General features: G+C 42.0%; 1 protein-coding gene and 2 non-coding genes across 3 annotated transcripts in view; all 3 read right to left on the bottom strand.

Annotated features, from left to right (window-relative positions):
- Positions 1 to 8,529: 8,529 nt before the first annotated feature.
- The window catches only part of PDCD1LG2 (programmed cell death 1 ligand 2), a 55,925-nt gene continuing 36,582 nt past the window's right edge, over positions 8,530 to 27,872 (bottom strand). The window contains exon 6 of the mRNA XM_065879891.1: positions 8,530 to 8,667. Within this exon, the coding sequence (XP_065735963.1) occupies positions 8,530 to 8,667 (138 nt within the window). The remainder of the gene's footprint in view (positions 8,668 to 27,872) is intronic.
- On the bottom strand, positions 11,967 to 12,039 carry TRNAG-CCC (transfer RNA glycine (anticodon CCC)). The gene has a single exon. It is a non-coding gene; the product is annotated as a tRNA-Gly (tRNA).
- Positions 15,383 to 15,489, bottom strand: LOC136125264 (U6 spliceosomal RNA). The gene has a single exon (XR_010656029.1). It is a non-coding gene; the product is annotated as a U6 spliceosomal RNA (small nuclear RNA).

Below are 27,872 nucleotides of genomic sequence, written 5' to 3' on the forward strand. Positions count from 1 at the left end.
TTAACAGTTTGAAATATAGGGGGAAAAATCTTAACTATTTAGTTCAAAATTGAATTTAAGTCAAGGTTCACTATCTCTTTAAAAGAAAAAACAGGGCTTCCCTGGTGGCGCAGTGGTTGGGAGTCCGCCTGCCGATGCAGGGGACACGGGTTCGTGCCCCGGTCCGGGAAGATCCCACATGCCGTGGAGCGGCTGAGCCCGTGAGCCATGGCCGCTGAGCCTGCGCGTCCGGAGCCTGTGCTCCGCAATGGGAGAGGCCACAACAGTGAGAGGCCCGCGTACCACAAAAAAAAAAAAAAAAAAAAAAAGAAAAAACAACAAATGCTCTGTGCTTCAAAATAATTATTTTCTACTTTTAGGGGATAAGATCATTCGCCACGTGGGTATAATTCCCAATGAAAACTGCTTACACACACCAGTGATTTGGAGCAGAGAGCATGTCTGCCCCGGAATTCCTCCTGAATGAGTCTGTGCTCTGAACTCAGTGAAGCATTGCTTTGACACTAGGTGGAGCCATGGATTGTGATTAGATGAAAAAGTCACACGTCAAAGAAATAGGTAGAATTTGGAGAGGGGGAGAGACTTTGCAACCATCTGCTCTAGTCCCTCATCTTACGTTTAATTTTTAATTTATCTTTGTGTGTGCAAAATTTATTACTTTTCAAATAAATTATATATTCACATAGTTCTAAATGTACAAGATAAAGGCTATGCATGCAGTTTCTGTGCTGGATAGTCTCTGCCCTCCAGATCCACTGCCACCTGCCTTGGGCCCCAAGAGACTCTTCTCTAAGGGTACACTTACAGTGTCCTCTGCCCTCAGGCTTCTGGTAGGGTTTTCCCTGGGGCAGTACTGGCAAGAGATCGGAGGGCAGGAGAAGAATGGGGTCAGGGTCTTTATTTAAACCCCAGCTCCTTCCCTGCTGGGCTCTGGGTTCATCTGGGGAAGGCTGTGTCTGCTGTCCAGTGGCTCCTTCTACACCTACAGTTCTCTCTCTGGGTTCAGGAAACCACTTATTCCCCTTGTCCCATAGGGCCCAGGCATGGTATTGCGGGCCCAGACTCTGCTCTGTAGCCCAACGGTGGACACATCACAATCCTTTGCTGGGTGCTTACCCCTGTCCACACTGTTGCAAATCATTCTTTCATTAAACTCCCTTTAATTACACTTTTGAGTGTGCTGTGTACTCCTGCTGGTACCCTAACTGGTACAGGCTTCCTCCTCACATCTCTGTTCCCCATCTGCCCAGTTCTCCTGAAGCAACCAGTTCTATAGGGTTCCTGTATGTATGCACATACAAGCTTAAAAGAATGTATATATATTCCTATCATTCTTATTTACTCAAATTGTAGCATACTCTATACCCAGTTCTATAACAATATATCCTAGAAATCACTCTAAACAGCATATAGAGCTCTACCTCACTCTTTTATGGCTGCATTATATTCCATTTTATAGCCGTACAATCCTTTTTATAGCCAGTCTCCTCTCAATAGACATTTAGGTTGTTTCCAGTTATCTGCTATTACAAATGCTGCCATAAGGAATAACATTTTACATGGGTCATTTCTCCTTATTTTGTCCATGAGGAAAATGAAACTGAAAGAGATTAAGTACATTGTCCAAGGTTAATTCTTGGCAGAGCCCGTGTCATCATGGTCATCAGTTTATAGGGTGAACCTGCAGTGACCTACACAACGGGCTCTGAATCTTGCTAGGTCCCCCCACAAACTTTACTGCACGTTTCCACTCTTATAAATTTCCACCCTTATACAAGAATGGACTCCAGAGCCACAGCACCAGGGTATGTTTCCTGCTTCCTTACTAGTAGGCTGTGCGACCTTGGACAAGTCACTTAGCCTCTCGGTGTCTCGGTTTCTCATCTCTGAAATGATTCCTACCTCATGGTGTTGCTGAGAGCATGAAGTGCTTGGTACAGTGCCTGGCATATACTAAGAGCCACATAAGCACTGGCTCTTACTAGTGGTGTTATTATCATTCCTTTGGTTTGAGGCAATGCTCCCAGTCCAAGGTGAGAGGGCTAACTCATTGTGTCTCATCAATAGTTTATCTTCTAAACTGAGATTATCTGAGATTATCAGATCACTTCTTAAAAGCAGACATAGATGAAGAAAGATAGGCAAAAAATAGGGAACTTGGGGCCTGAAATGGGTCTTAAAAGAGAAGGGACTTTCTAAAGATAACTTTGCCCACCTCACAAGTTGATTTTGGTTTTCCTGTTCACAGGTACTTAAAACAGTGAGACCCACACAGGTTTATCTGCCTACTGGACATCCTCCCCAGACACCTTACAGTTTCCAAACTAGACACACTGTTCACAAGCTCTCCACCAATCTCCACTCTTACCAACAAAACCAACCCAGTCTTTCACAGTCTCACAGCACATTTAGGTGAGTCAATTTAAAAAATCTCAGAATCATCTATGACTGCTGTATTTCACATATTTCATGGCAAATTTGTTATCAAACCCTGTAAATTATTTCTTCTTAATAGTTTTCAACTTCATTCCCACCCCTTCCTCTCTATGTTCTCTGAGACTACCTTAAATCAGGCTCTTGTTATTTCAGTGGGCCGCTGTAATCAGCCTTCTCCCTCTCTCCTTGCCTTCTCTCCCTTCCTTCCCTGGTCCCTCCCTTTCCTCCCTCTGAAAATATGTATTGAATGACCTTGAGCTGGCAGAGGGGATGCATAAGTGAACAAGACAGAAGGATCCTAAATCTCTCTCTAACTTTAACCTAATCCTAATCCTTAATTCATGAAATTTATAGTCTGGAGAGAGAGTCAGACATTAAACATACACAAATAATTTGTTCACGATGACAGGGATCTTGCTTTCCATTCTAGGAGGTCAGGGCTTCCGAGTCTCAGGGATGCATTATAACCCTTGCTTTAGAAAGCCTCTGGGATGGTAAGAACTGGAGTTTTGCAGGAAGAGGGGAAAGGAAGTGGCTTGACCCTTAGGAGAAGGGAGAATGCATGAGACTGGCATGGATAAGGAACTGTGAGGAAGAGATTTGCAGTAGGCTCTATAAAGAGCTGGGGATCTGATTGCAATTTTGCACATTACTACATAGAGGATGAGACCTCTGGTGGGGGAAGCTTGGATGGATGCCTGTGGTAGCCTGCCCTGAGCACTTCGGCCCCAAGAGCAGTGGCAAGAATCCCTTACAGCAGACCTGTGATCAAAATAGAGAAACACTGTGGGAGCATCTCTGTATCCTGCCAAGGGCAAAAGACCCAACAGATGCTAAAGGACCAGCCAGCAATGGATAGTGAGAGGCACAGTAGCTAAGAGACCAAGGACCAGACGCTTCTCCATTTTCACGCCAATATGTAAGCCCTAGGGCCTAGAATGACCCATTTTGGGGATTGGGGGTAGTAATTGCAATTTCCTCTGTGTAAGGCAATAAAATTCTGACTTCGTGTCATGAGCCTTATGCTATGAGCCATTTCTAGAAGGCCAGAGAGGCTGATTAATTTCTATTCTTTTCTTTTTTTTTTTTAAAGAAAATAATCCAAAAAGGTAACATATTTTTAAATCACAAATTAGTTGTGTTATCATGAGTACGCCAGGAGTCCCCTATGGGTCTCAGTTCCCTTATCTGTAAAATGTGGGGAATGATGTTGAACTTTAGTTCTACCCTCCCAAGGTTTTATGTTGTCTCATCTAAAGAACGGAATTGTTAATACGATAACTTGAGGGTTTCTTTCTTGGCTTTAATCATGTTGGTTGCACTCCCAGCTGAGAAAATGAAAGTTGATGAGGTTTATCTGCGTCACCAACTAGCAATGTTTTTATAATTCCTGCTCATTTCCCTTAAACTCTTCCTGTAGATGAAACCTGCAGTTAGCAGTAAAGCTGAGGTGAGAAGTTGCTGCCTTTTTTGGGAGCAGATGACCTGTCTTTATTTGAGGCAGGTCATGTGAAACTGATACCCAGGAGACCTTCTCACCTGTAGTTGGCAGCAGCAGATGGAAGGGGAAGGAAACGCCTCAATTTAAGAGACTTTTCATGCTAAATGAACAAGAAAACTCACCTTCCTCCCCTCCAGTAGCACAGACAGAGTTAGTCTCCATTAAGCCTCTTCAGATTGGGAGTGAACAGGCTTCACGGGCAAATAGCCAGCTCCTCCCGTGGACCTTGGGAAAGGGGGTTGTTAGAGAATGCAGCTTTATTGAACTTGGCGTTCCGTTACTCAAGTGGGTATAATGTTGGAGGAGGGTGGCTAGAAGGAGTCAATGTAATTTTTCAACTGGGGGGAGTAGACTGCTAGTTGAGACAATCAAGTATAGGGATTAGAGGTGTGGACTCTGAGACAGACGGCCAGGTTCCCATCACGGCTTTGCCACCTAACAGCTCTTTGACTCTGGGCAAATCGCTTTCTGTTCCTCATATGTAAAGTGGGAATAATAATAGTATCTAGCTCAAAGAATGAATGTGAGGATTTTATTATGAAGCTTAAATGAGTTAGTAGTAGTTGTAAAACACAAAGAATATTTCCTGACACACGGTAAGATCTTTGTGACTGTTATTGTTGCAGTTATTTTATATGCCAAGCCACACATAATGACCCAAACATTTTTGGTGCTTAAATCAAAGTGTGAAGCTTCTAGCTTCAGGACTCAGCTTGAAAGCAATTCCATATCATTGAGTAAGAAATTTAGCAGCCTACTATGTGGTATCCAAAGGAGTCAGATCACTTCAGATTTCTTCTGAGAACTGGGTAAAGGAGCTAAGAAAAAAGAGCTATATAAGAAGTAAAAATGTACACTACCACGTGTAAAATAGCTAGTGGGAACCTGTGGTATAGCACAGGAATCTCAGCTCGGTGCTCTGTGATGGCCTGGATGGGTGGGATCGGGGGGGTGGGAGGGAGGTCCAAGAGGAGGGGATATATGTATACATATAGCTGATTCACTTCGTTGTACAGCAGAAACTAACACAACATTGTAAAGCAATTATACTCTAGTTAAAGAAAAAGAAGTAAAAAATGTTATGGACACAGAAGAAATGTCTTGTAATATAAGTGACATTCTAAGTAATACAATTTCCAGAGTTAATCTTTTTCAGAAGGATACATCTGAATTGCTTGATAAATAACATTCTGGGATTTCTCTAACTTTCCTGAATGTTTTTTTTTGTGTGCCAGCCAGTATCTGAGAAGGTGCTTTCAGCTTTTCTCCGAGATGCAGAAACAGCAAACAAGGATGTCAAAACCTTTCCTGTTTGGTTAAAAAAAAAAGAAGCCATGTGACAGATCAGGAAATCTGCACTCGCATCCATTGAAAGAAGTGATCAATATTCACATATTTTCTTAATTTTTGAATTTGACATTAAGATTTCCAGATTATTTTACTTGCACAATTCCACTGATCCTCAGAGTGTAGGAACATAGCCTGCATTTGGTTCATTTAGTGAACGTACGAACACAATTTTCATGTGTTGATTTTCTCTATGGCTTGAAAAGCTACAGTAAGCTTTTGGTAGGGCTGTGCTAGTTGGTGGCAATTGGAGGGATGCTTTTTTTGGGGCGGGGGTGACTTCTCTTATGCTTTAAAATTTTTTCTAAAATGAGAATGCATTTTTTAAGAATTAAAAGCCTTTTAAAAATGAGTATTTGCTATTTGGCCTATTTTCTTATGAAAAAAATAAATTAACTAGCTTGCCTTTCTTCTAGAAATGACCCAGGGAAGAAGGGCATGAAGTCAGCACTTTTTATTGCTCTAAAAAGAGGAATCTTTGCAATTACCCAATTCTTGACTCCAGCATAGTCCATGGGTCCTGGGCAGTTATCAGTGGTAAGTCTCATGATGGTGATGTGTCAGAAAGACCTCATCTCTCTTCTTTTTGGTAATGACTCCTTATCACCCTGATCACAAATGCTGGTCCCTTAGATGAAAAGATAAGGCCCCAAATGCTCTCAAATGCCTCCCAATTGTTTGCTGGAGATCTGGGATTAAATTTTGTTAAGAGGTAAATGGAAGTCTGGTGATCTTAGCCTACTTTGTGCATGTGTGTGTTTAAATTAGGTTTTGTTTTGAATAACATTTTATCCTGAAGTCATGTGGTAGCATACAGTATTCAAGATTCTCAGTTCCCCTTACTGCAGAACCACAGCTGTAACTTCGGAAATTGGCCTTAATGAGAATAAGATGATGTAAGAAGGCAACGCCCAGGTTGGGTTTTTGCAACGTATCAGGACGTTTCTCAAAGGATCTCTTTCTCAGTGCTGAGGTGAAATTCTGGATATTTCGGCTGAGGATGATTAGCACTTTGTGCTTCCTTATTTTATCGTCAGTGACAGCTGTAAACTCCCTGCAAATTCAGCACCTACTTCATTTCACGGAGTATCACACACTCTCAGGAAGATAAAAGGTGTCTAAGTGTTGGTCCCAACTTCTGGGAGCTTACAGTCTTGTCAGAGAGACTGTCTTGGGAAACACCTGAGGAACTCATGCAAAGAAGATCAAACGAACCCATTTTAAAGATTTGTATCAAGACGCTTATTCATCTGGGCTGTGCCTTTCTCAACAAAGCCCAGGCCCTTAGCAGTTGTGGGATCCTCATTTTCACAATCCAACACATTCTCTCTTTTGTTTCTGACTTCAGCCCTTCTATGTAAATACATGGTTTTGTCATCACCTCTTCTTGTTCTCAGGACCTTTTTGCTGATTTTAGTAGTCTCTAAATCTTATGACCAAATAATATCCTCAGAATCTCCCTCTCCTCCCCTAGATCTAAAAGGACATGACAATTTAGTATTGATTCTGGGCAGCCTATGTCTTTGCTGGTACTGATGAGTCTTCTAAAGGTGCTGACTGTAGCCTTTACATCTTTTCACTAATACCTATTATAATCCTTTTAGTAAAATGGGGTTTTGAAGACCTTGCCTTTTTAGCAGCACATTAGCAAATCCTAGACCTCTTGCTTACAATTCAGTTAATTTACCTTTAGAATTGAATGAAATTATTGTCTGTGCATTGCTTTCAGTAGCTCATTTCTTTTTCTCATGATTTATCCATTCAACAAACATTTCATTGAACACTGAACAGTGACAGGCACTATGCTAGCAGATGAAAACATAAAGATGAATGAGACTTGATTCCTTCCTCAAGGACCCCACATCTGGTAGAAAAGACAGAAAATCAGCCCATACGGTGCCATGTGTGAATTAGAAGAGGTCATCCCTCCCTCTTGGTGGAGGCAGCTCGGCACCAGGGCTCCACCAATGGGCAAGTGGAGAACAGGATGGATTTCAAGCCCCTCTTGCCACCTTGACCAGGGGCCCTTGTCCCTGGACTCAACCTGAGCAACCCTATGCAATAGCCCTGGACGTGGAGACAGCATGTTATAGTACAGTGTGATGAGCACAGAGGAGAGAGGGCATGGCCATCTGGTAGGATGGGGAGCCGGGAGAATTTTCATAGAAGAGCTTACATGCGAGCTGAGACACGGAGAGGCTCATCCAGTGAAGGGGGGTGAAGGGCAGAGGGAAGACGTACAAAGCCACGCAGGTTTGAAGAGCATGGTGCGCCTGAGGCTCTGCAAGTCATTGATGGTGGCACAGTGCCGAGTGGGGTGATGAGTGTGGGAGAGATTTGGCAGGAACTGAAGCTGGATCATACTGTAGCAATTGTCTAGGTCCTTGTTCCTCAAAGTTCTAGACTCCTCTGCAGGGCAGCTTTGGCATTACCAGGCAACTTTTAGAGGTGCGGAATCTTGGGCCCCACCAAGACCTACTGAATCTGAACCTGCATTGTAATAAGCTTAATATTTAATAAGGTGGTTCATGTGCACATTAAAGTCTGAGTAACAGTGGTTTAGGTGAGAGCTGATGAGAACTAAGGGTTTGCTTTGAAGGCATATTCTCTAGCTATTACCAAACATGGTGTTTTCCTTATGTTTTCACAAATCTATCACCAATAGATCTACCTTCAGGGTGTCTCAGTGACAGTACCCATAATTCAGAGTTAAGGAAAACAGAGGCCCAAGGAAGTTAACCTCATAACCACCAGCAAATTAAAACAGAAGGAAGAGAAGGCAGATTCCTCTGCTTGCCCTTCCCTTTCCTCTCTTATTCCTTACTATCCAGGTGTGCTTATCTTAAGCCTCTGCTTGGGAGGTGTGGAACTCATGGTCTAGCGGTCACTAAGGTTGGAAAGGTGAAACGTTGGAGAAGCTTTCAGCCTGGAGGTGGTGTCTGAGCATCATCCTGGAGCAACTGGGAAAAACAAAAACAACTGTAAAAAAGAGCCCAGGAAGAAAGGCAGGTGAAAGTCATCTATGAAGCACTGCTTTACCTCTTCTCTTCTGCTTCTTCCCTTTCGCCTATTTATTCATTCAACCATTCAATTACTTAGTGTATATATTGAGCACCTATTGTTTGTCAGGCACTGATATCTGCATTTTCCTGGTAACTGCAGGGCTTTCTACACACTTTCAGATCTCTTGAAAGATCCCAAGAGACCCCTTCCCCAATCCTCTAAAAGCCACTCTCTTCCCTGTGCTAGATCTTCTTCCTCTCCGGCCCCAGGTGGTTCATCAGGACAGTAGGAACAGTTGAAGCTGGAAGGCTCTGGGGTTTCTGTTCTCTGCTCAACCCTCTGCCTGTGGCTTTCCTGATTCTTTTTCTCCAAGAGGAACCCTAAGGGGGGATAAATCCAGGTTCAAGTGGGGCTTCAGCATCTGTGGAAGATCATTATTGGACTTGACTGAGTGAGGGACTGGCTCTGATTTTGGTAAGCCACTGAGGTCAGAGCTGGGGTATATCCCTATGAGCCACTGACTGATTTCCCCTCAAAAGAAGGGTAGGTTGAAGAGTTTGAGGTGTACAGAAGGGACCTTTGGGGTAGGGGAAGCAAAAGAGAAATAACACTTCTTCCCCAAACTCGTTCTGGGAATTCATCATAGAAACCCCATAAGGTAATAGTGTCATCACTCTGTGATAGAAAACCATGTTCCCACAAAACAGGGATGACAAAGGAAAGGTAAAGGGGGTGGTATGGTGGTGTCTGGTTTGGTTTTTACAACATATTCCACAATAAGACTGTAAGAAGACCAGTTTAGATGCTTTCATGAGTAAGTGGCTTTGCTTATGTGTTTTCTCTATGTGTGGGTGCAGGATCAGAAGAGGAGAAAAAAAGGGGAAGAAACATGCAAACACCAAGATTCTACCCTTGGGCTGCCAGAGGCAACTTTAATCTCTGAGATGATAAAGATAACAGTCTTACTCAGAGTTATACAGCAATCACCAGCAAGAAAATATAATCTAGACCTCCTAATGCCTCTCATTTCCTTCAGAAAGTCTACAGGAACTTAAGACTGCTTTAAGCAGCCCCATGGGTTGCTTGAGTTAAAAAAAAGGCAAAAAGAGAAAGAAGAAAGAAGTAATTTGCAATTATTTGATACACGGAGACCGTGTTGAGGTTCAAATGGTTAGGTTTTTCTTAGAAGTAACCCATGGTAAGGCTGTTGTAGCTGAAAGTGAAAGTATCAGTGCTGTCAAAGTGTGATCCGTGCATCTGTGCCCACCCACCAACTGTTACTGGTCTGTGAAGGCTTGTGTGGTCAGTGCTTTATAAGAGGGCTATGAATGATCAAACTGTAGACCACAGATGTGTCTTTATATGTCAACATGATTTTGCATGAATGAGGGATATTTTTTTAAGCTTAAATTTTGGGGCCAGATGTATAAAACAACTTGTGTTTTAAACAACAGGTTTGTATTAACGTTCTAGGCAACAGTTTGATTCCCCAGGACAGATAGATATGGCCTCTTTACTCCTATCACCCAAGAAAACTTAGTCGACTTTGTCATGATCTGTCTGAAACTGCCTTTCACCACTTCTTTTTCCTCTGTGACAGTTTTCTAAGTGGAGAGGAAGAGTCTGAACCTGGGTCTTCTGCATCTCAGGTTTCAGTTACAACTGGAGGTCAATGTCCACTGATGGGCAATTACTTACATTTGCTTGGAAGCGGAAAGCATTTCTCCCAATACATTTTTCTTTTTAATTATGTTTCACCCCCAAAATACATTTTCCTTTGTGGCTGGTGTAAAGAACTTTGTAGTTACATAAACCTGTACTTGGACCCCAGAACTGTTACCTACTTGTTGGTTGTGTTACTTTGGACATAGGACTCTCAGCTTCCATTTCTCATCAGAAAAAGGGGATAATCTTACCTATCTTGCCAAATTGTTGTAAGGGGTTAAATGACACAGTTTATGCAGAACAGCACATGCAGTGTTTAGCATAGCCGATTTCCATAAGTGTTAATTGCTTCTTTGCTTTCACTTGGGCAACAGGGCCCAAGAGGGAGCTTGGGAGAAGCACGGATGGTAGGTAAGAAAGAATAAGAGAGGAATAAAAGGAAATAGCTTTGGATGAGCAATCTCTAGTCCACATGCTCAGGACATTTGTACCCCAGCATGTGAAGTAACTTGCATGTTCCATGTTATGTGAGTTAGTGGAGAGTGAGTTGCTCTGGCTTGATGTTCTTGGAAACTGTGCCCAGTGGCTTGCTGTCATGGGAGTGTGTCCAGTCGCTTTGTGAGGATCATTCAAGCTGCCCAAAAGGACAAATGTATAACAGTGGTGTCCTGCCTTCAAAGAATCACACCTCTCATTAATGCCCAAATACCTGAGCTTCACCTCTCACGTGATTGCAAGAAAGCCAGTCCCTGACTTCTCCCCCAACACTTCTGGGAATTCCCAAAGAATGCTTATTTCAGTCAACCACCTGGAGCCCCAAGCATAGCCCATCTCATAATCTTCCACAACAGAGAACAGACTGCAACATTTAATATAACTTTACTGAAGGAGAAAGAAAAAGACAATGCATAAAAAAAAAAAAATCAGACTGGGCTCTCCACAACATCTCCTACCCTCATCTCAAAGGAAGGGTGTCTCTCCCTCAGTGCCTTTCCTGCTGCCATGTGGGAGGGATCAAGTTTCCTACAGACAAGAGTCCATTAACCATGCCTCCTCTTCCCAGACCCCAAGGAAACACAGGTTCAGGGCTGCAATTCTACTCACAGTAAAGACAACCTTTTTGCATAATCAGTGCCTTTCATGTACAGTACCTTGTGTAATATATGTAGCAAGTGCTCAATAAATGTTTGTTGAGTGAATAAAGGAATGAATGGTCTCAACCTTCCTGTTCCAGATCAGGAACTGGTTTTACATTTATGTGATTAAAAAAATTATTAATCTTTTTACCCTGAAATAATCAATCTCAAATGCAAATTTAAAATCTTCCTTCTAGAACAACTAAAAAAAATCTGCTAGCTTTGAAACAGCATCTTCTCCCCATTTCTGCACCCATCTTTCTTTTTATAGCAATTAACATTTCATGAAATATTTACCCTCAAGTCTAAGCTGCTATACCTCATTACAGAGGGCATTTACTGTTAACAGTGTATTTCCTGTAAATCCCAGGATTTTCACTTCTGCATCATGGCTGGCTGAGCAGACTCTGTTATCTCCCAATACAGCTTTTAAGACAAATTACTTATACTAGTAGCTAATCATTCATTAAGCTCTGGCTCTATGGCTATATACTAACTGTGATAGGAACTATAGTGTATTATCTTTTTCTTTTTTTTTTTTTTTTTTTTTTTTTGCGGCACTCGGGCCTCTCACTGTTGTGGCCTCTCCCGTTGCGGAGCACAGGCTTTGGACGCGCAGGCTCAGCGGCCATGGCTCATGGGCCCAGCCGCTCCGCGGCATGTGGGATCTTCCCAGACCGGGGCACGAACCCGTGTCCCCTGCATCGGCAGGCGGACTCTCAACCGCTACGCCACCAGGGAAGCCCTATCTTTTTCTTTTTAATGTTTATTTATTTGGCTGCACCGGGTCTTAGTTGCGGCATGCGGGATCTTCGTTGCGGCATGCGGGGTCTTTAGTTGTGGCATGAGAACTCTTAGTTGCAGCATGTGGGATCTAGTTCCCTGACCAGGGATCGAACCTGGGTCCCCTGCATTGGGAGTGCAGAGTCTTAGCCACTGGACCACCAGGGAAGTCCCTAGTTTATTATCTTGGATCCCTTCAATAATGCTGCCAGTTAAGATTCATTATTTTATATATGAAGAAACTAAGGCTGAGAGAGCGTGAACTGCCTCTGATGATGTAGCTGGTTAGTGGCAGAGCTGCCTTCAACTCAGGCCTATACTTCTGAGCCTCAAGGCTGGTTGTAAATATAGACATATAGACTCAACTAGGCAACTTTATGAAATTACATCCCATTTCCCACTTCTCTACAGTATTCTGCCATGTACCCCTAATGGTTGTGAATGTCTGCACAAGTCAGCTGCTGTTACTAATGGAGAGTGTTGAATTATCCTTCAGTGTTTTGAGGTTAAAAGTCTGAGAACCACCACAGCACGCTATTTCTCTCATCTGCCTTCTTCTGTCTCAGGCTCCAAAAGAAACTTTCTGAGAATTCTAGTTCTTCGCCCTTACCAGTACTGCCCAGGGTGACTCCTACTTAATTCTGTAAATGACCTCCAGAAAACATAAAACCTTGCAGCAAAAATTCATGGCCCCAACACTTGGCTGAGAGGTTGTGTTTGACTTCCTTCCATTTCTTACAGAATTACTTTTCCCTCCCTTGGTTTGGTGCCCCCCATTGGCCAAACCCGCAGGTTCTGGCCACTGCCCTTAGTGACTAAAGGGGTTGGCATCATCACCAGGGTAAAGGCCCTTCATGGGCTGCTCCACCCACACATACCCACGCTGCTTTCCCCATTTTAATCATCTTGTGACATCTCTTCTTTTTGCATACGCTATCACCTGTGTAAAAGGTTCGAAAGAGGGTTTCTGTGACCTGCAAGCCCCTTGAGGACAGGGATGATGTTCTACTACCTCTGTATCCCTAGTGCCTAGTACAGTGCCTACACTAAATCAGTGGTAAAATACATGAAAGGCCCATGTGACAACTGCAACTCTGGACAGGCTCCTCAACTTGGTACCCAGCTGAGTGTCCAGCACCCAGGGACACTGAGTTTGGTTTCACAGACAGAGAGACACAGATAGATGGCTAGTTAGACAGATGGGTAGATAGATAGATAGGCTGAGAGATAGGTAGATCAAATGAAATACCATATGCAAAAGCAAGTTGTAAATGTTCTTGTTATACCATTTGCCCTCATTCAAGGCTGATTTTCAGCAGATACTCACAGGTATGGTTGCATGATTGTAGTGGATAGAACTGAATAGAAAATAGCCACTGCCTCAAGCACCCTGAGTGCCCCAGCGCCACCCTGGCCATGTCCCAGGACTCCCTGCTCCTCCAGGCCCCCCCTGATATTCCCACAATCTAACAACTACAGAAGTAACTGCTGGCTCAGCAAGGAGCTTCCAGGATGCTTTTCCAGCATTTGGACCAGTATCCATTCTGATCAGCCAGGGCCACTGCTGAGCAAGTTGGTGGTTTTTTAATATCATCCCTGCCCCCATGACTTAGCTACTCCCTACCCATCATGGAAAATCCTCCAGGCCCTGTGCATTTCTCATCACCGCCCCCCACCCCGGTCTCTTGTTCTTCTCCCTCCCATGGGAGCTCTGAATTCCTGCACCCACTCTGAATTCCTTTGTCTTATGATCTGTTCCACTCATTACAGAGTGAAGTACGTCAGAAAGAGAAAAACAAATATCATATAATATTGCTTATATGTGGAATCTAGAAAAATGGTATAGATGAACTTATCTGCAAAGCAGAAATAGACACAGATGTAGAGAACAAACTTATGGATATCAAGAGGGGAGTGGGGGTGGGATGAATTGGGAGATTGGAATTGACATATATACACTACTATGTATAAAATAGATAACTAATGAGAACTTGCTGTATAGCACAGGGAACTCTACTCAGTGCTCTGTGGTGACCTAAATGGGAAGGAAATCTAAAAAAGAGGGGATATATGTATACACATAGCTGATTCACTTTGCCATACAGCAGAAACTAATACAACATTGTAAAGCAACTATACTCCAATAAAATCTTTTTAAAAATTTAAAAGACAATTTTACGTGGCCTTGTTTTTTACATCACTTTTCCTGTGTGTGATGTATTCCTCCCACTTCCTATAAATTCCCCAGGGTGAAGCATACCTAATATAGACTTTGTATCTCTCACAGCATCTCATACAATGCTGACTGGGGTTCAAACTTCCAAGACAGAGTCTGATAGATCCTGGGGATTAAACCTTAATGCTCAACAGCTCAGAAAGGGAGGAGGTGCTTTCCGGGTAGTCCAATGAATTCCCCATCTCACCGATGAACACTCAGAAAAGGAGGGCCTCTGTCAGCCTGGGTTTGAACTTTTCATTTTGACTCTGGGGGATATAGCTGGAGCCTGTCAGCCTGGCATTTTTCCTAACAGCTTTCAAATGTCACATTTTAACATCTAGTACTCACTGTTCTTTCCTTCTCTTCATTTTTAGAACACTCAGAAAAGTTTTTGTGTTCTTGGGAAGACCCCTCTTGCTCCCCACCCCTGAATTTTCTGCTTTTAGGAGAGTGGTTCTTGAGGACTACTCCCCAGAGCATTATTTGGAAAGGACGTGAGCAGCCCGTCCTGTCACATGTGTGTCATGTGCTCTGTCACAGCCCAGTCATGCATTGTGTGCAGAGGCCCATGTGACATTCAATGAAGCAGGCAGTATGGTGGCAACCCCAGAACCTGCTCAAACTTTCACTTAGTAAATTTTCCTTTTAGTTTCTCTTTAGAGTCTCTTTAAAACACAGGTAAAAGCTTGTACCAGAAAGAGGAAAAACACGAGTAGCGCATATAAGAATTTTCCCCAAAATACCGTTATACTTGGTATTTGTGCCACATTTTGATTTTCAATAAACACTGAATTTCTAAAATTTCAAAATATTAAAAAATCTTTTGAATTTAATTTAAATTTAATAATTAAAAAATTAAGTTTAAAGATTATTTTTTAGGTTAAAATTGTTAAATATGTTTTTCAAAACCTTTCAAACACAGGAAGAATATAATGAAAATTAAAACTGCCCATATACTCATCACATCAACAGAGCGGGTTACTGTTATCGCCATACTAATTTTACAGTTAAGAAAGCAAAGGTGAGGAAGGAAGAAAAATAAGGAAGGAACATGAGCTTTTAGATTTTCTTCTCAAACCTTTAAAAATAAAAAAGGATTCTATGGAAATTAACCCACAGAATTTTTGAAAGGAATGACAGATATACTGTATTCCTAATAACACTTATACTGCCAGGAATACCACTGCTGTTTCTGAACATCACAGTGTTTCAATGATCAATAAGCTTTACAGAGCTCTGGATTCCATATCACAGAGGACATATAGATATATATCGATATATATTGATATCGATCTATATATGAAATGCTTCATGAAATTGTGTGTCATCCATGTGCAGGGGCCATGCTAACCTTCTCTGAACCTTTCCAATTTTAGCATATGTGCTGCTGAAGTGAGTACTTAAAATATTTTACAAAAGTACTACACATTACCAAAAAATCTTGTAAAATAGAGAAAAGGGGGAAATTACACCAAACCCTACCTCTTTAACAAAACCCTATTAACACTTTGGTATACTTCTTTCCAGCCTTTTGTATCATTCTCACTTTTAAAATTTTACTTATTTACTTTTTTGTTTGTTTGGACTTAACATTGTAATAGAAAGGAACCAGTTATTATAAGACCACCCACACCATTGCTCCACTCTGATTTTTTTCTCTCTCTCTCTCTCCATATATATTTTATATTAACCTTTGCTTATTATCTTCAGGTGTCTAGGGCTTTTATAGCATGCTGGATAAGGAGAAATGGCTTTGATATCAGTTAGCTTAGGTTTGAATACCTGCTGTATGAACTCTGTGAACTAGGGAAAATTACTAAGCAACTTTGTCTCAATTTTCTTCTGTCGCTGAGGATAGCACTCTACCTACTCCTCAGGTTCTGTGAGCACGAAAAGAGATAATGTGTATAAAATGAGCAACATAGTGACAGGCTCATGGTAAGTGCTCACTGTATAGAAACTATTTTTCTACTTAAAATTATATCATATGGGCTTCCCTGGTGGCGCAGTGGTTGAGAGTCCGCCTGCCGATGCAGAGGACACGGGTTCGTGCCCCGGTCCGGAAAGATCCCACATGCCACGGAGCGGCTAGGCCTGTGAGCCATGGCCACTGAGCCTGCGCGTCCAGTGCCTGTGCTCCGCAACGGGAGAGGCCACAACAGTGAGAGGTCCGCGTACCGAAAAAAATATATATATAATTATTTCATATTCCTATATAATCTTTATAACTGTCATTTTTATGACTAGATTACTATTTAGTCTGTAATGCAAATATGAATCACTATGCCTAATTCACTTCTGTTTTGTTTGACAGATTAGTTCCAGTTTGGGGCCATAGATAACACTGTAATGTACTTTTTCATATAATACCTATTTCACTTTAGTCTATGGATTTCCTTTAAGAAAATCCTTGGAATGGTATTTTTGGGTAAAAGTATGAATCTTGACATGATTCTTGCTATATATCCAAGCACTTTTTTTTTGAGTTCATTTTTTTAAAACTTAAGAATAATCTAAGCAAGTATAGAGTTTTGTATGTTTCTTTTTTCTTTCAGTGTTATGGCAAAGCTTTTTAAAAAATTATATATTTATATTTACAATGAACCTCTCCACGTCTATAACTTTTTCTATATTTTTTGACTATTTTCTCAGATTAGAGTAGATTTATATACTGTAGAATTCCTCGAACAAATGGTATGACAAACTGTAAGACCTCTGTTCTATAGACAAATAACCTTCCCAAAAAAATTGTACTGATTTATATGACCACTAACAACTTATGAGACTATCAATTTAACGTGTTCTGGAGCATCATGCGTTATAAATTTAAAAAGCTTTTGCCAATGTAATGATTTAAAAGGCCCACTTAAGTTTTGTTTTGATTTAAATTTTAAATGACCTGTAAGTTTGAGCCTTTCATTTTTTGAATTTTAAAGCAAGGAGAACTGAGACACTGGCATGTTGCCTGATTTGACCAGCAACCTGATGATATTCCACTTCAATCTGCACAACACAAAATCTCAGGCATTAGTTGCTTCCTCTGCACTTCTTGCAGCTGTTCTGCTTTAAAATGGAATTCTATTTTTATAGAACAAACAGAAATGAGCAGAAAACATGCTGCTGTCTTTGAGTTTCTTCTCCTAAGTGGAGCCTGCCTTTGAGAATACACAGTTATAGACAAGATGCAGCTGATGACCAGCATAAGCATCCTTACAGAAAAAAATTTCTTATTGGCATCACCAAGGTCTTACCTTAAAGGTCCAGAAAACTGATTTTGTCAGTACACTCAGAATCAGACTAAAAAACTGGATCATGCTAACCAAATTCCTAGGACTTTTCTATAATAAGAAATACTATTAATGTGCAGATCAGAAATTGCTTCAGAACATTCTATTCCCATAGAGAATCTATATGAAAAGTCAAATTATAATCAGTTTGCTCAGTAACCAGAGAATCAGGATGGGGTAGGAAGCGGGGACGGTGGCTGGGATGATTTTAATGGCTGATGTCGTCAAGCTATGTGAATCAGATGCCCATCACCACTGGAGGGATAGACCAGACAGGTGGTAGCAGTGCATGTGCTGGAGGGACAGGGACCCCTTTCCGCTGGATGTGCTTGGGATTCACCATCACACTTTTCCACATTGGCCTCTCTTTCCTAGGCTCCATGCATTTGCCTTCAATTCAATTCCACAGTATTTGTCAAGTATCTTCTATGTGCCAATTATTGTATTGGGTTCTGGGACTACATAAATGAATAAAAATCCAGTTCCTGTTCCTAGGTACAATGCAGGCTTTTGGAGAAAACCAAACACATATGTAATTACAAAATACCACATGATGAGAGCTTGACTGTGTTACAGGTCTAGGACCATGGCTGCCTTGCAGAATCTTAAGATCTTGCTCTGCTATGTGACATGAGCAATTTGTTTAATTTCACTGGGCTTTAGTTTGCTTGCGGGTAAAATAGAGACATTAATTGTCTCTATTTCATTGAATTGTGAAGTTTAAATGAGGTGATACGTGTAAAGCAAATAGAAAAATGTCTGGCACATGGCTTGAAAGTTATCTATAATGATAAACAATTAACTTCATGATGGCCAGATCTGAAGCTCCTGGATGAAGAGGAGAATTGGACCCCTTAAGAAAGGACCGTGCAACAATGTCGCAAATAATTGCCATAGATCCTCTTCTGAGCCATCCCCAAAGGAATGTAAAGTCATTTACTAAGGTGTCTGTGCACTGGGGGAAATGGAAATACCCAAACTTTTCAGGAATTCCAAAACACTGCTCTGAAATGACACTAATTCTTAGGAACCCCAAATACCACTGTGGTCCAGTGGTCAAGATAGGGGTTTAGAGTGATAGGTGATAAGCGGAGTTTGGGCCCAGTTCCAGTTCATCATGGATCTGTAAGCCATGCAGCCATTAAAAATAATTAGGGGGGCTTCCCTGGTGGCGCAGTGGTTGAGAGTCCGCCTGCCGATGCAGGGGACGCGGGTTCATGCCCCAGTCCGGGAAGATCCCACATGCCGTGGAGCGGCTGGGCCCGTGAGCCATGGCCGCTGAGCCTGCGCGTCCGGAGCCTGTGCTCCGCAACGGGAGAGGCCAAAACAGTGAGAGGCCCTCGTACCGCAAAAAAAAAAAAAAAAAAAAAAAAAATAATTAGGAAGACTAGTCAGCAACATAGCTGTGAATTTATACACAGCGACAAATTTGAAAAAAAGGACAGAAAATGACATGCTAACAACAATAGCCAAAATTATGTACATGTCTGGACAAAGAGCAAATGCCAACAACAAAAATGAAAATACTTGTGCTTGGATGATGAGATCATAGGTGATTTTTGTTTGTTTGATCTTTCTCAGTTCCTCAAACTCTCCCAAATGCTATTTTTGCTTTCTATGTAGAAGGTACTTTTTCAAAAAAAGACTTAGAACTCATCTAGCTCTTTTGTTTTGAGGATTGCCATAATATACTTTTAAGCCAATCATAGTAAGGTCATAATAAGTAAGAATGCTAAGTGTAGCCATTTGCTCTAATATTATAATGAGTCTCAGAGCCAATCATGCATGAGGCATCTATCACATAAAAGATGCTGCAGGAATGACAAAATCTCACTCTCTCCTTGTCCTCCAGGAGCTTATAGTCTAAGGGGAAGATATAAAATGTGCTCAAATCCTCATGATTCAAAACTGAAAAAGATAACTGCTTTAGAGAGGGACAAAGAAAACACTGCTCTGCCCAGAGTAAAGACAGCTCATATTCAACTGGAGAAAAACAGAAAATATTCACTGGAAGAGCTGGCATCTGACGGACAGATAGGGTTTTTCAAGGGAGAACTGAGGTCCCAGAAAGGAGATGTTCCAGGTGAAGGGGACAGCACAAGGCATACTGGAGAACTGGTGAGCCCTCTGATTTAGCTGGAGAATTCAGCACGTACAGAAGAGCCTGGGGACAAAAAAACCCCTTGGCTGGAAATCCTTGGAGCATAACTCACTTCTCCCTTAGGGCTAGGATTCAGGAGAAATATCCTGCAGACAGATTAGCTTAATAGTGTCAGGACACTGCCTGTTTGGCAAGAAATAGTGGCTGGTACATCAGGGATTACCAATGATACTTGTTATTTAACAGGTATTTGCCATGTGCTGTATAAGCTAAGTGCCTGATAAAGGAAGATGTTAACAACCTTTCTCATGTTACAGCTGGCCCCTCATATCCACAGGTTCCACATCTAGGAAGTCAACCAACTGAGGACTGAAAATATTAGAAAAAAAAATTGAAGGAAGTTCCAAAAAGCATAACTTGAATTTGCCATGTACCAGCAACTATTACATAGCATTTACTTTGTATTTACAGCTATTCACTTAAGCATTTACATTCATTGGGTATTATAAGTAATCTGAAGATGATTTAAAATATGTGGGAGGATGTGCATAGGTTATACAAAAATACAGCACTATTTTATATAAGGGACTTGAACATCCACAGACTTGGTATCTGAGGGGGTCCTGGAGCCAATCCCCTGCAGATACCGAGGGACGACTGTATTCATCTTTTAGATAAGGAAACGGATGGTTAGAGAGATCAAATGATACATGCAATCTTCATATATAGTTGAGTCGGGGTTGGAATCTCTCATGTCAGAGCCTCTTCTCCACCCACCCTCCTGTAGTGCCTCTTTGGAAAAAGTAAGAGTGAAATTAATCCTAGGCCAGCAAAAAAAGACCACATGGTGTATGTAACCAGTAAAATCCCACCTTAAAGTCCCATCGGGTAGGAAATCAGGACACATGGTGGGGTATAATGAATATGGTTAAACTGCCCTAGCTCTATCCCTTCCAAACTAAACAGGCAGCCTTAACCAAATTTCTTCTCTGTGCCTCAGTTTCCTTATCTTTAAAATGGAGACATAAATAGTGCCTTTTTCAGAGGGTTTTGAGAGAACGCATTCCAATGACATGTATAAAACGCTAAACAATATCGGGCATGTAGTAAGTACTTGGTAAATGTTAGACATTATGACTGTAGGCTGTAGTGTAGAATGTTCCTCCCGCTAGGACACAATGCCTAATGGTCTTCTTCCCCAAAGAACCCTGAATTTCGGGGTATTGGAGGTAGGCAGCCCTGTCCCTATTTGGTATTTTAGAAAATAGCCCCAATCTAGGACTAAAGATGGTGGTATTTTGACAGAAACCATTATGCCACCGGGTTCCTAATAGAGTTAAATATTACCATCCGAGGATGCAGCATGCCAGCCACACATCTGTGGGGAGGTGGGGCCCAGCATGGAGAGACTTGCTTCTTCAGGGAGAAGGCCTTGCCTGCCTGCTCTGATCTCTGCAGCCTTAGGAGGTGCTGCTTCTCCAGCAGGGACCCCAGACCAAACCATGGGACCCTGCCCTTCTGAAGAGGGCATCCGAGTGTGCCTCAAAGGCTTTTAAACCTATGGGAGCCAACTGGCCTGATGGAACATTAAACCTACTGACCTGGATGGGCCCTGAGGAAACCACTTAGCCAAGAGTAGGACATCAGAACACGCTGAAGAATAAACAATTGAGTTTTATTCTTCAATGGCATTCTTTGACGTCTATAGAAGAAACTGAGATGTTATATTATTTGTGTGTTACTCACTTTCACACCCCTTCATTCCCATAAACCTAAAATTATTCTTAGTCTGTACACCAGTTAAAGAGTTTGCTTCAGGCCCACTCATCCATCTGTTATGCTTGATAATGTTTACATTTGGATAGTTTAGGGGTCAACTAATGTCCTGAGCTTTGTGGTCCCAGCACAAAGACCAAATTTAACATGATTAGCCTGATGTCACCATGTGCAGTTACCCTCCTCCTTGACACACCCATAATGGGATCTCACAGGATTTCTAGTGCTGACATCAAAGGCCTCAGCTTGTGAGTATCACCGTATCACAGATCTAGAAACTGAGCCACTGAAAGGTTAAGTTTAAAGTCATATAGAGGGCTAGGAAAGGAGACTTAGTCTGGAGCTTTGATCATCATGGTTACTCATCTGAAATCTTTGCAGAAGTAGCATATTAGCATGCCAAAATTTAAAATGTGTATCATTGGCTTCTGAGGTTAAGGAGACAGAATTTTTTGAAGGAAGGATGTAATTAAAAAAAAAAAAAGCACCATTCAATATGGTGCCATTACAGGTTAAAACCAATGCTTTGTGATTCAGACCTCACAAATAATACTCAATGGCTTTTTTCCACAATTTGTAGTTGACCACTCTGTGTACTTAAATGCTTAAATACTTCATTAGAACAACTCAGATGCTTTCAAGATTCCTGTAAGTCATAAAACATGTCAATTATGGCTTGACTTTGTATAAAACCCTGTCTGTGAGCTCGCAGTCTCAATAGGCTTGTCCAGTAACCAGAGGAAACTACAGATAAAAGTATCTCTACTGGCAATCTGTCCACTTCTGTAACTGGAAATTTCCACTGGTCTCTGCTTCTGGAAATCACTTTGGAAACTTAGGGGGAAATAATTCCTTTTGTTTCCCGTCCAGAAGCAACAAAGAGCCTGAGGACACTCACTGGGGTCCAGCATCCAGTGTGGTCTTTTTCTAAACTGCAGTAGTGTGTGATTGGAGCCACGGGCTGCAGGAGTGAGAGCCCGGATCAGTGGAGGGGTGGCTGCCTGACTTCTGTAAGTACACCTTGGCAGGTGCTGCCTAGTCTTGCTGCAGTCTCCAGATTAAAGTGCTGGCTCACACAAAGGCATTTGAAAAGTGCACACAACAAGCTCTGCAGGCCAAGGGATTCTTGTTCAGAGTCTAGAAGTTTCTTGAGGATGTCCCATCAGGTCACTCCAGCTCATCAGGCCACAGATTCAAATCTGGGGAGAAAAGTCCACAAATAGGAAAATCGTTTTTCTGACTAGAAAATACATAACCTCTCAAAATCAGATTGGAGTGAGAAAACTGGAGTTAGAAAAAAACGCTCAAAAGGCAGCATGGCTTAAATCTTTCTTTCCACCCCCTCGACCACTGCCCTAGTCCAAATCTTCAGCCTTTCTCTCCAGACCTGTGGCAAGAGGCTTCTCTTCTCCGTACTCTGGCCTGTAGTCAGCTCAGCAATACTGGAGCAAAGTTCTTGGGGCTTCCCTATTCAGACCTTTTAGAATTCCGATTGTGCCAGATATTTCTTTTTGTTCATGTAGATGTTCTCTCCACCCTGCTCTGTCCTGTTCATACCCCAGGATTGCATCACTGGCCTTTCTTCCCTCTGGTTTCCATTCCCTCAGTTCAGGGGAGAAAGGAGGTTGCATCGGTGATAGGAGGGTGAGGTTGGAGTATCTCTTCCTCAGCCACCTTCTGGACAGTTTGCGGGTCAGTTTTATTCCTCCGTTAAAGCCCACAGCTCCAGTGGGCAGCCCTTTCCTGTTGCTGTTTTCACCAGTGTCCTGGTAACTGCTCCCTCCCCTTTCCCCTTCAGGCTGAGGCTCAGTCAGTGGTCCCTGGTCTTTCAGTCTCAGGATGCCTGATATCCCTCACTGGTTTCCCCTCATCCTGCTCATGTCTTTGTAAAGAGTAAAAACTTGTAAACTTGCCTCAGTTACCCCCCTGTATGTGCCCTCTGTCTCCTGCTGAGACCTGACCAAGGCATCCACGCCTGGTGAGTAAAATATAATCTCCTTTGCCCAGAATTCATGGCTCACGATATGGCCCCCAACAATCTTTCCCCTTATCCCATACCTGGCTCTTGCCAAATGAGGATCACATGCCTTCTCCTTCAGATGCCTCACATCTTCCGGTCTCTCTGCCTTCCCTCCCATGTCCCCTCTATCTAGAATAGTCTGCTATTTCTGTTTCTGCCTGGCTCAAATGTCACCTCCTCCATGAAACTTTTCCTCCTCCCTGATTATCCCCAGCCAAAAGTGATATTCTTCCCCCCATCTCTGAACTTTTGTGCATTATGTGTACCTCTTGTAAGCCATAGAGAACCATAAAAAACACAGAGACTTCTCACACCAGTAAAAATCTATGAGCACTGGTGAGTGAGGCCATTCCTGACGCCCCCAGCCCCTTCTCCCTCCCTGGAACAGCTGTGCTCTGTGTGGAAAGGAAGCATGATGTGGGTTGGGCATTTCTGGGGATTCTGTGGCCAGATAAATAAGGTGGGCTTCAGAATAGAGTGATCATAGAAGATCACTACTATTACATGATTTTCCAAATATGTTCCAAGAAGCACGAGGTACCTTGGAAGTCTTTGCAGGGACCTATGGAAGGGTCTTTATATCCTCTACCCCAATTCTGCCACTGTTTTAATCTACTTTTGTAAGATAATAGAAAATATATATATTGGTCTCGGCCCCCAATTCCTGGCACAGAGTTCCTAAAACCTTTGTAATTTCCTAAGTGGTAAGAGCACTAAGAGCATCTTTTCTTCTAATATTTGGTCCTGGTTCCTGATACAGACCTCCTAAATCCCTTGGACTTTCCTGGGTGGTAGCAGTGTCTTTTGGTCTAGTGAGGTGACTCTTGGTGGGCTGCTGGATGGGTGCTGGTCACCAGAAAGACCAAGCCATAATTAGAAGTTTGGAATTTTCAGCGCCACCCCCTATTCTGCAGAGAGGGGAGAGGGGCTAAAAATGGAGTTAATGATTCATCATGCCATTAAAAATCCCCAAAGGAAGGGTTTTGAAGAGTTTCTGGATTGGTGAACATGTGGAGGGGCTGGGAGAGTGGCACATGGAGAGAGCATGGAAGCCATGTGTGCCCCTTCCCAAGCACTTTGCCCTACACATTTCTTCCACCTGGATGTTCATCTGTATGCATGATCATATCCTTTTGTAATGAACTGGTAAACCTAAGTATACCATTTTCCTGAGCTCTGTGAATGGCTCTAGAAAATTAGTTGAACCCAAGGAGAAGGGCATGAGAATCTCAGATTTATAGCTGATTGGTCAGAAGTACAGGTGACAACCTGAATTCATGATTGGCATCTGAAGTAGGGTGGGAGCAGTCTTGTGGGACTGAGCCCTTAACCTGTGGGATCTCATGCTATCGCCAGGTAGATAGTGTTAGAATTGGGTTAAATTGTAGGACACTCACATCGCCAGGTAGATAGTGTTAGAATTGAGTTAAATTGTAGGACACTCACCTGGTGAGGCAGAGAATTGCTTGGTGTGGGGAAAACCTCCACACATCTGGTGTCAGATGTGTTTGAGTGTGATAGTAGTGTGAGAGTAAAGGAGGAACATAGGAAGATGACTCAAACTTTTCCTACTCAGTATATATAGGTTTTCTTTCTAATATCTCCTTTTTAAAGGCTTATAAAAAGAGATTGGGAACCACTGGAGTAGGAAGGGGGAAAGGAGACACATCCATGGTGCCATGATGGAATGCCAAGGTTGTGGTCAGTTCTCAGGTGGAAGTTCTTAGGGGGAAGACAAGAGACTCAAGTAAAAAAACAAAATAAAACAAAATGTAGAGATTGGATCAATTACTAGGGGATATATAGAAAGCTGGCCTCTTTTATTTTAATTTTAACCCAAACTATGGCAATGAGAACAGGGTTTTGAGTACCTCATCTCCAATACTTCATTGTAGGACTCTTGGATGACTCATGTGCTTAATTCATCCTTACAATTCTCACATGGCCTACCTGACACAGAGTCTTTCAAATAGCAGACACAGTACATGTTTTAGAGGGAATGAATGAATAAATAGTGTTATACTGGGGATCACAAGATCTTTTATTTATTTATTTTTTGTCATTATTTCATCAAGAAAGTCACTTAACATCCCTTAGCCCCAGTCTCACCATCTCTAAAGTGGAGAAGTCAGGCTACATGGTCTGGAAGCTCTAAGAAAGCATGGTTTGATGACTAGAATAACTCTTTTTTTTTTTTTTTTTTTTTTTTAAAGGAAGCATGATACATATCTATGGTATCAGAATCCACTCCTCAAGTTATACTGCTTGACAGCTTGGTTGCCTGCCTAATAGCAAGAAGCCATGGGTCTGAACAGCATCACAAGTGAGTAAAGTTAGCTGCAAGAAGAACTTCCACAAATGGAAAGGGCAAGAGCAAGTCCCAAGACTTCATCTCCCGAGGTGATGCTGAGTAAGAATGTGAGGGCCCAGGATGGCTCCTGGAAAGCCTGGAACCTAACACTGTCCCCACAGGGGTAGCTTTGGGGGTGAGGCAGAGTTGGGGTGACAGAGAATGCGTGTGGGAGAGTGACAGCCCCGAACTGGCTGGGCCTAAGCACTTCCCGGTGGGCTCTGTCTTCAGACGTCATGAAGCTGAGGTAAGAGTGGGGGTGGCCTTAGGTCTCTTAGTACAGGAAAAGTACATCGAGGTGGGAGGAGGTGCAAAGCCTGGAAGAGCCTCTAGGTCAGGGGTCAGCAAACGTCTTCTGTAAAGGGCCAGATTATAAAAAATTTAAACTTTATGGGCTATACGGTCTCTGTTGCAATTATTCAACTCTGCCATCAGAAGCAGAGGAAGGGGTGTGAAATTTGGGGGAGGGTGACAATATGAAAACAATGAGCATGGTTAAGTTTCAATAAAAATTCAATAAAAATTTTGTTTATAAAAACAAGAGGGTATTTGACCCCTGGCTGTAGTTTACCTACCTTTTTTTTGTTGATACAAAAAAAAGATAGGTAAACTAGGTAAAGAGGTAGGATAGTAGAGTGTTAACTGTGGTTGATTCTCATTAATAGGTGCCTACTAAAAGTACTACAGATGTTCTAGAAATCATGATAAGTTATTCTCTTTTGAGCTGGAAAACTCAACTAAAACAAGATGTTTTATTAGTGAGCCAAATTTGGTCCATATCAGTCACCTTCTTTAAATTTATCACAGAATAAACTAAAAGAAGTACTGACAAATGGACAATAAAACAAACACCAAATACCCAATACTTTCATTAACAGTAATATCTCACTTCATTGCATTGACTAAGTAGACATAAAATATGTACACTTGGAAGCGGCCAGAAAATAATGCTGTGACCATATGCTTAAGAGTAGTACAGACTGTGTGTACAATGCAGAGGGAAAAAGAAAGATGGGTGAGTTGGGGGAGAGAGTCGTACAGATTAAGAAATGGAGTACAGTGTAGTGTATAGGCGTGGGCTCTGGACTGGGATACATGGGTCCATCTACTGGACCTTGTATTTACTAGCCATATGGCCTTGCACAAGTATCTCCTCATCTCTAAGATTGGAGATGGCGGGGGGAAGTATATACCTCATAGGGCTACTGTGAGGATTAAATGTTAGTATCTCTAAAGTGTTTAGAACAGTGGTCTGGCATTATAACAATAAAAATGCTAATTATTATTCTATATTAAGACAGATCCTGCAAGAAGTTTGAATTTGGGTCAGCAAGAAGGAATGGGGAGGGCATTCCAGGCAGAAGATACAACATGAGCAAAGGCACAGAGGTAGGAATGAGCGTGGCATGGGAACAGGAGAGGGAGAAGGATGCCCTGAAAAGCCATGCAAAGGAGTTTAGATCTAGTCTAGAGACAGGAGACTGGCATGATGATGAAAACAGTGTAGGGGGAATCGGACCTCACAGAGTGTGCCGGCTCCACTCAAGGGGACTTTCCAAAGCTATCTGTACATTTTAAAATGTCTCACTGGGAGTTGGTAAGGAAACAAGATATTAGATAAGTCAAATCTATTTCATGTCATCTCTTCATTTTACTGAGAAGTAATTTCCAAAAACTGTAGTTTGATTTTATCAAGTAACATTTGACTACAAGTTTGTTTTTCTTTCCCCCTCTAGACCTACTCAGATATTCTTTATTTCAAAATATATAAAGTGGCAGAGTCTGATGCCACAGATGTTCTTTTGTTGCTGAAAGGTTGAGAGGCAGTGAGCTGAGAAAAAAAATCCTGCTGAAATATACAAAAAACCCTAAATAGTTAGTCTGCATGAAAATCTGGGGTGGCAGCTACATGGATGAGCAGGTATTAGACAGAGCCCTGGTCATTTGGACAACTCCAATGACCAGAAAATAGATGGCCACATACTTCTATTTTTAAAGGCTCTGAGAGGTCTGATAACTTGACTTATTCCAGCCAAAATGTTCCCCTCAACTCCTGATGCCATGATGGTTAATTTTATATGTCAATTTGCCTAGACTAATGTGCCCAGTTTGGTGAAATGTTAGTCTACATGTTGCTGTGAAGGTGTTTTGTAGATGTGATTAACATTTACCGTCAACTGACTTTTTTTTTTTAAGATTTTTTTGATGTAGACCAATTTTTTTTTTTTTTTTTTTTTTGCGGTACACGG

This window comes from Phocoena phocoena, chromosome 6 (assembly GCF_963924675.1).
Source record: "Phocoena phocoena chromosome 6, mPhoPho1.1, whole genome shotgun sequence".
Lineage (NCBI taxonomy): Eukaryota > Metazoa > Chordata > Mammalia > Artiodactyla > Phocoenidae > Phocoena > Phocoena phocoena.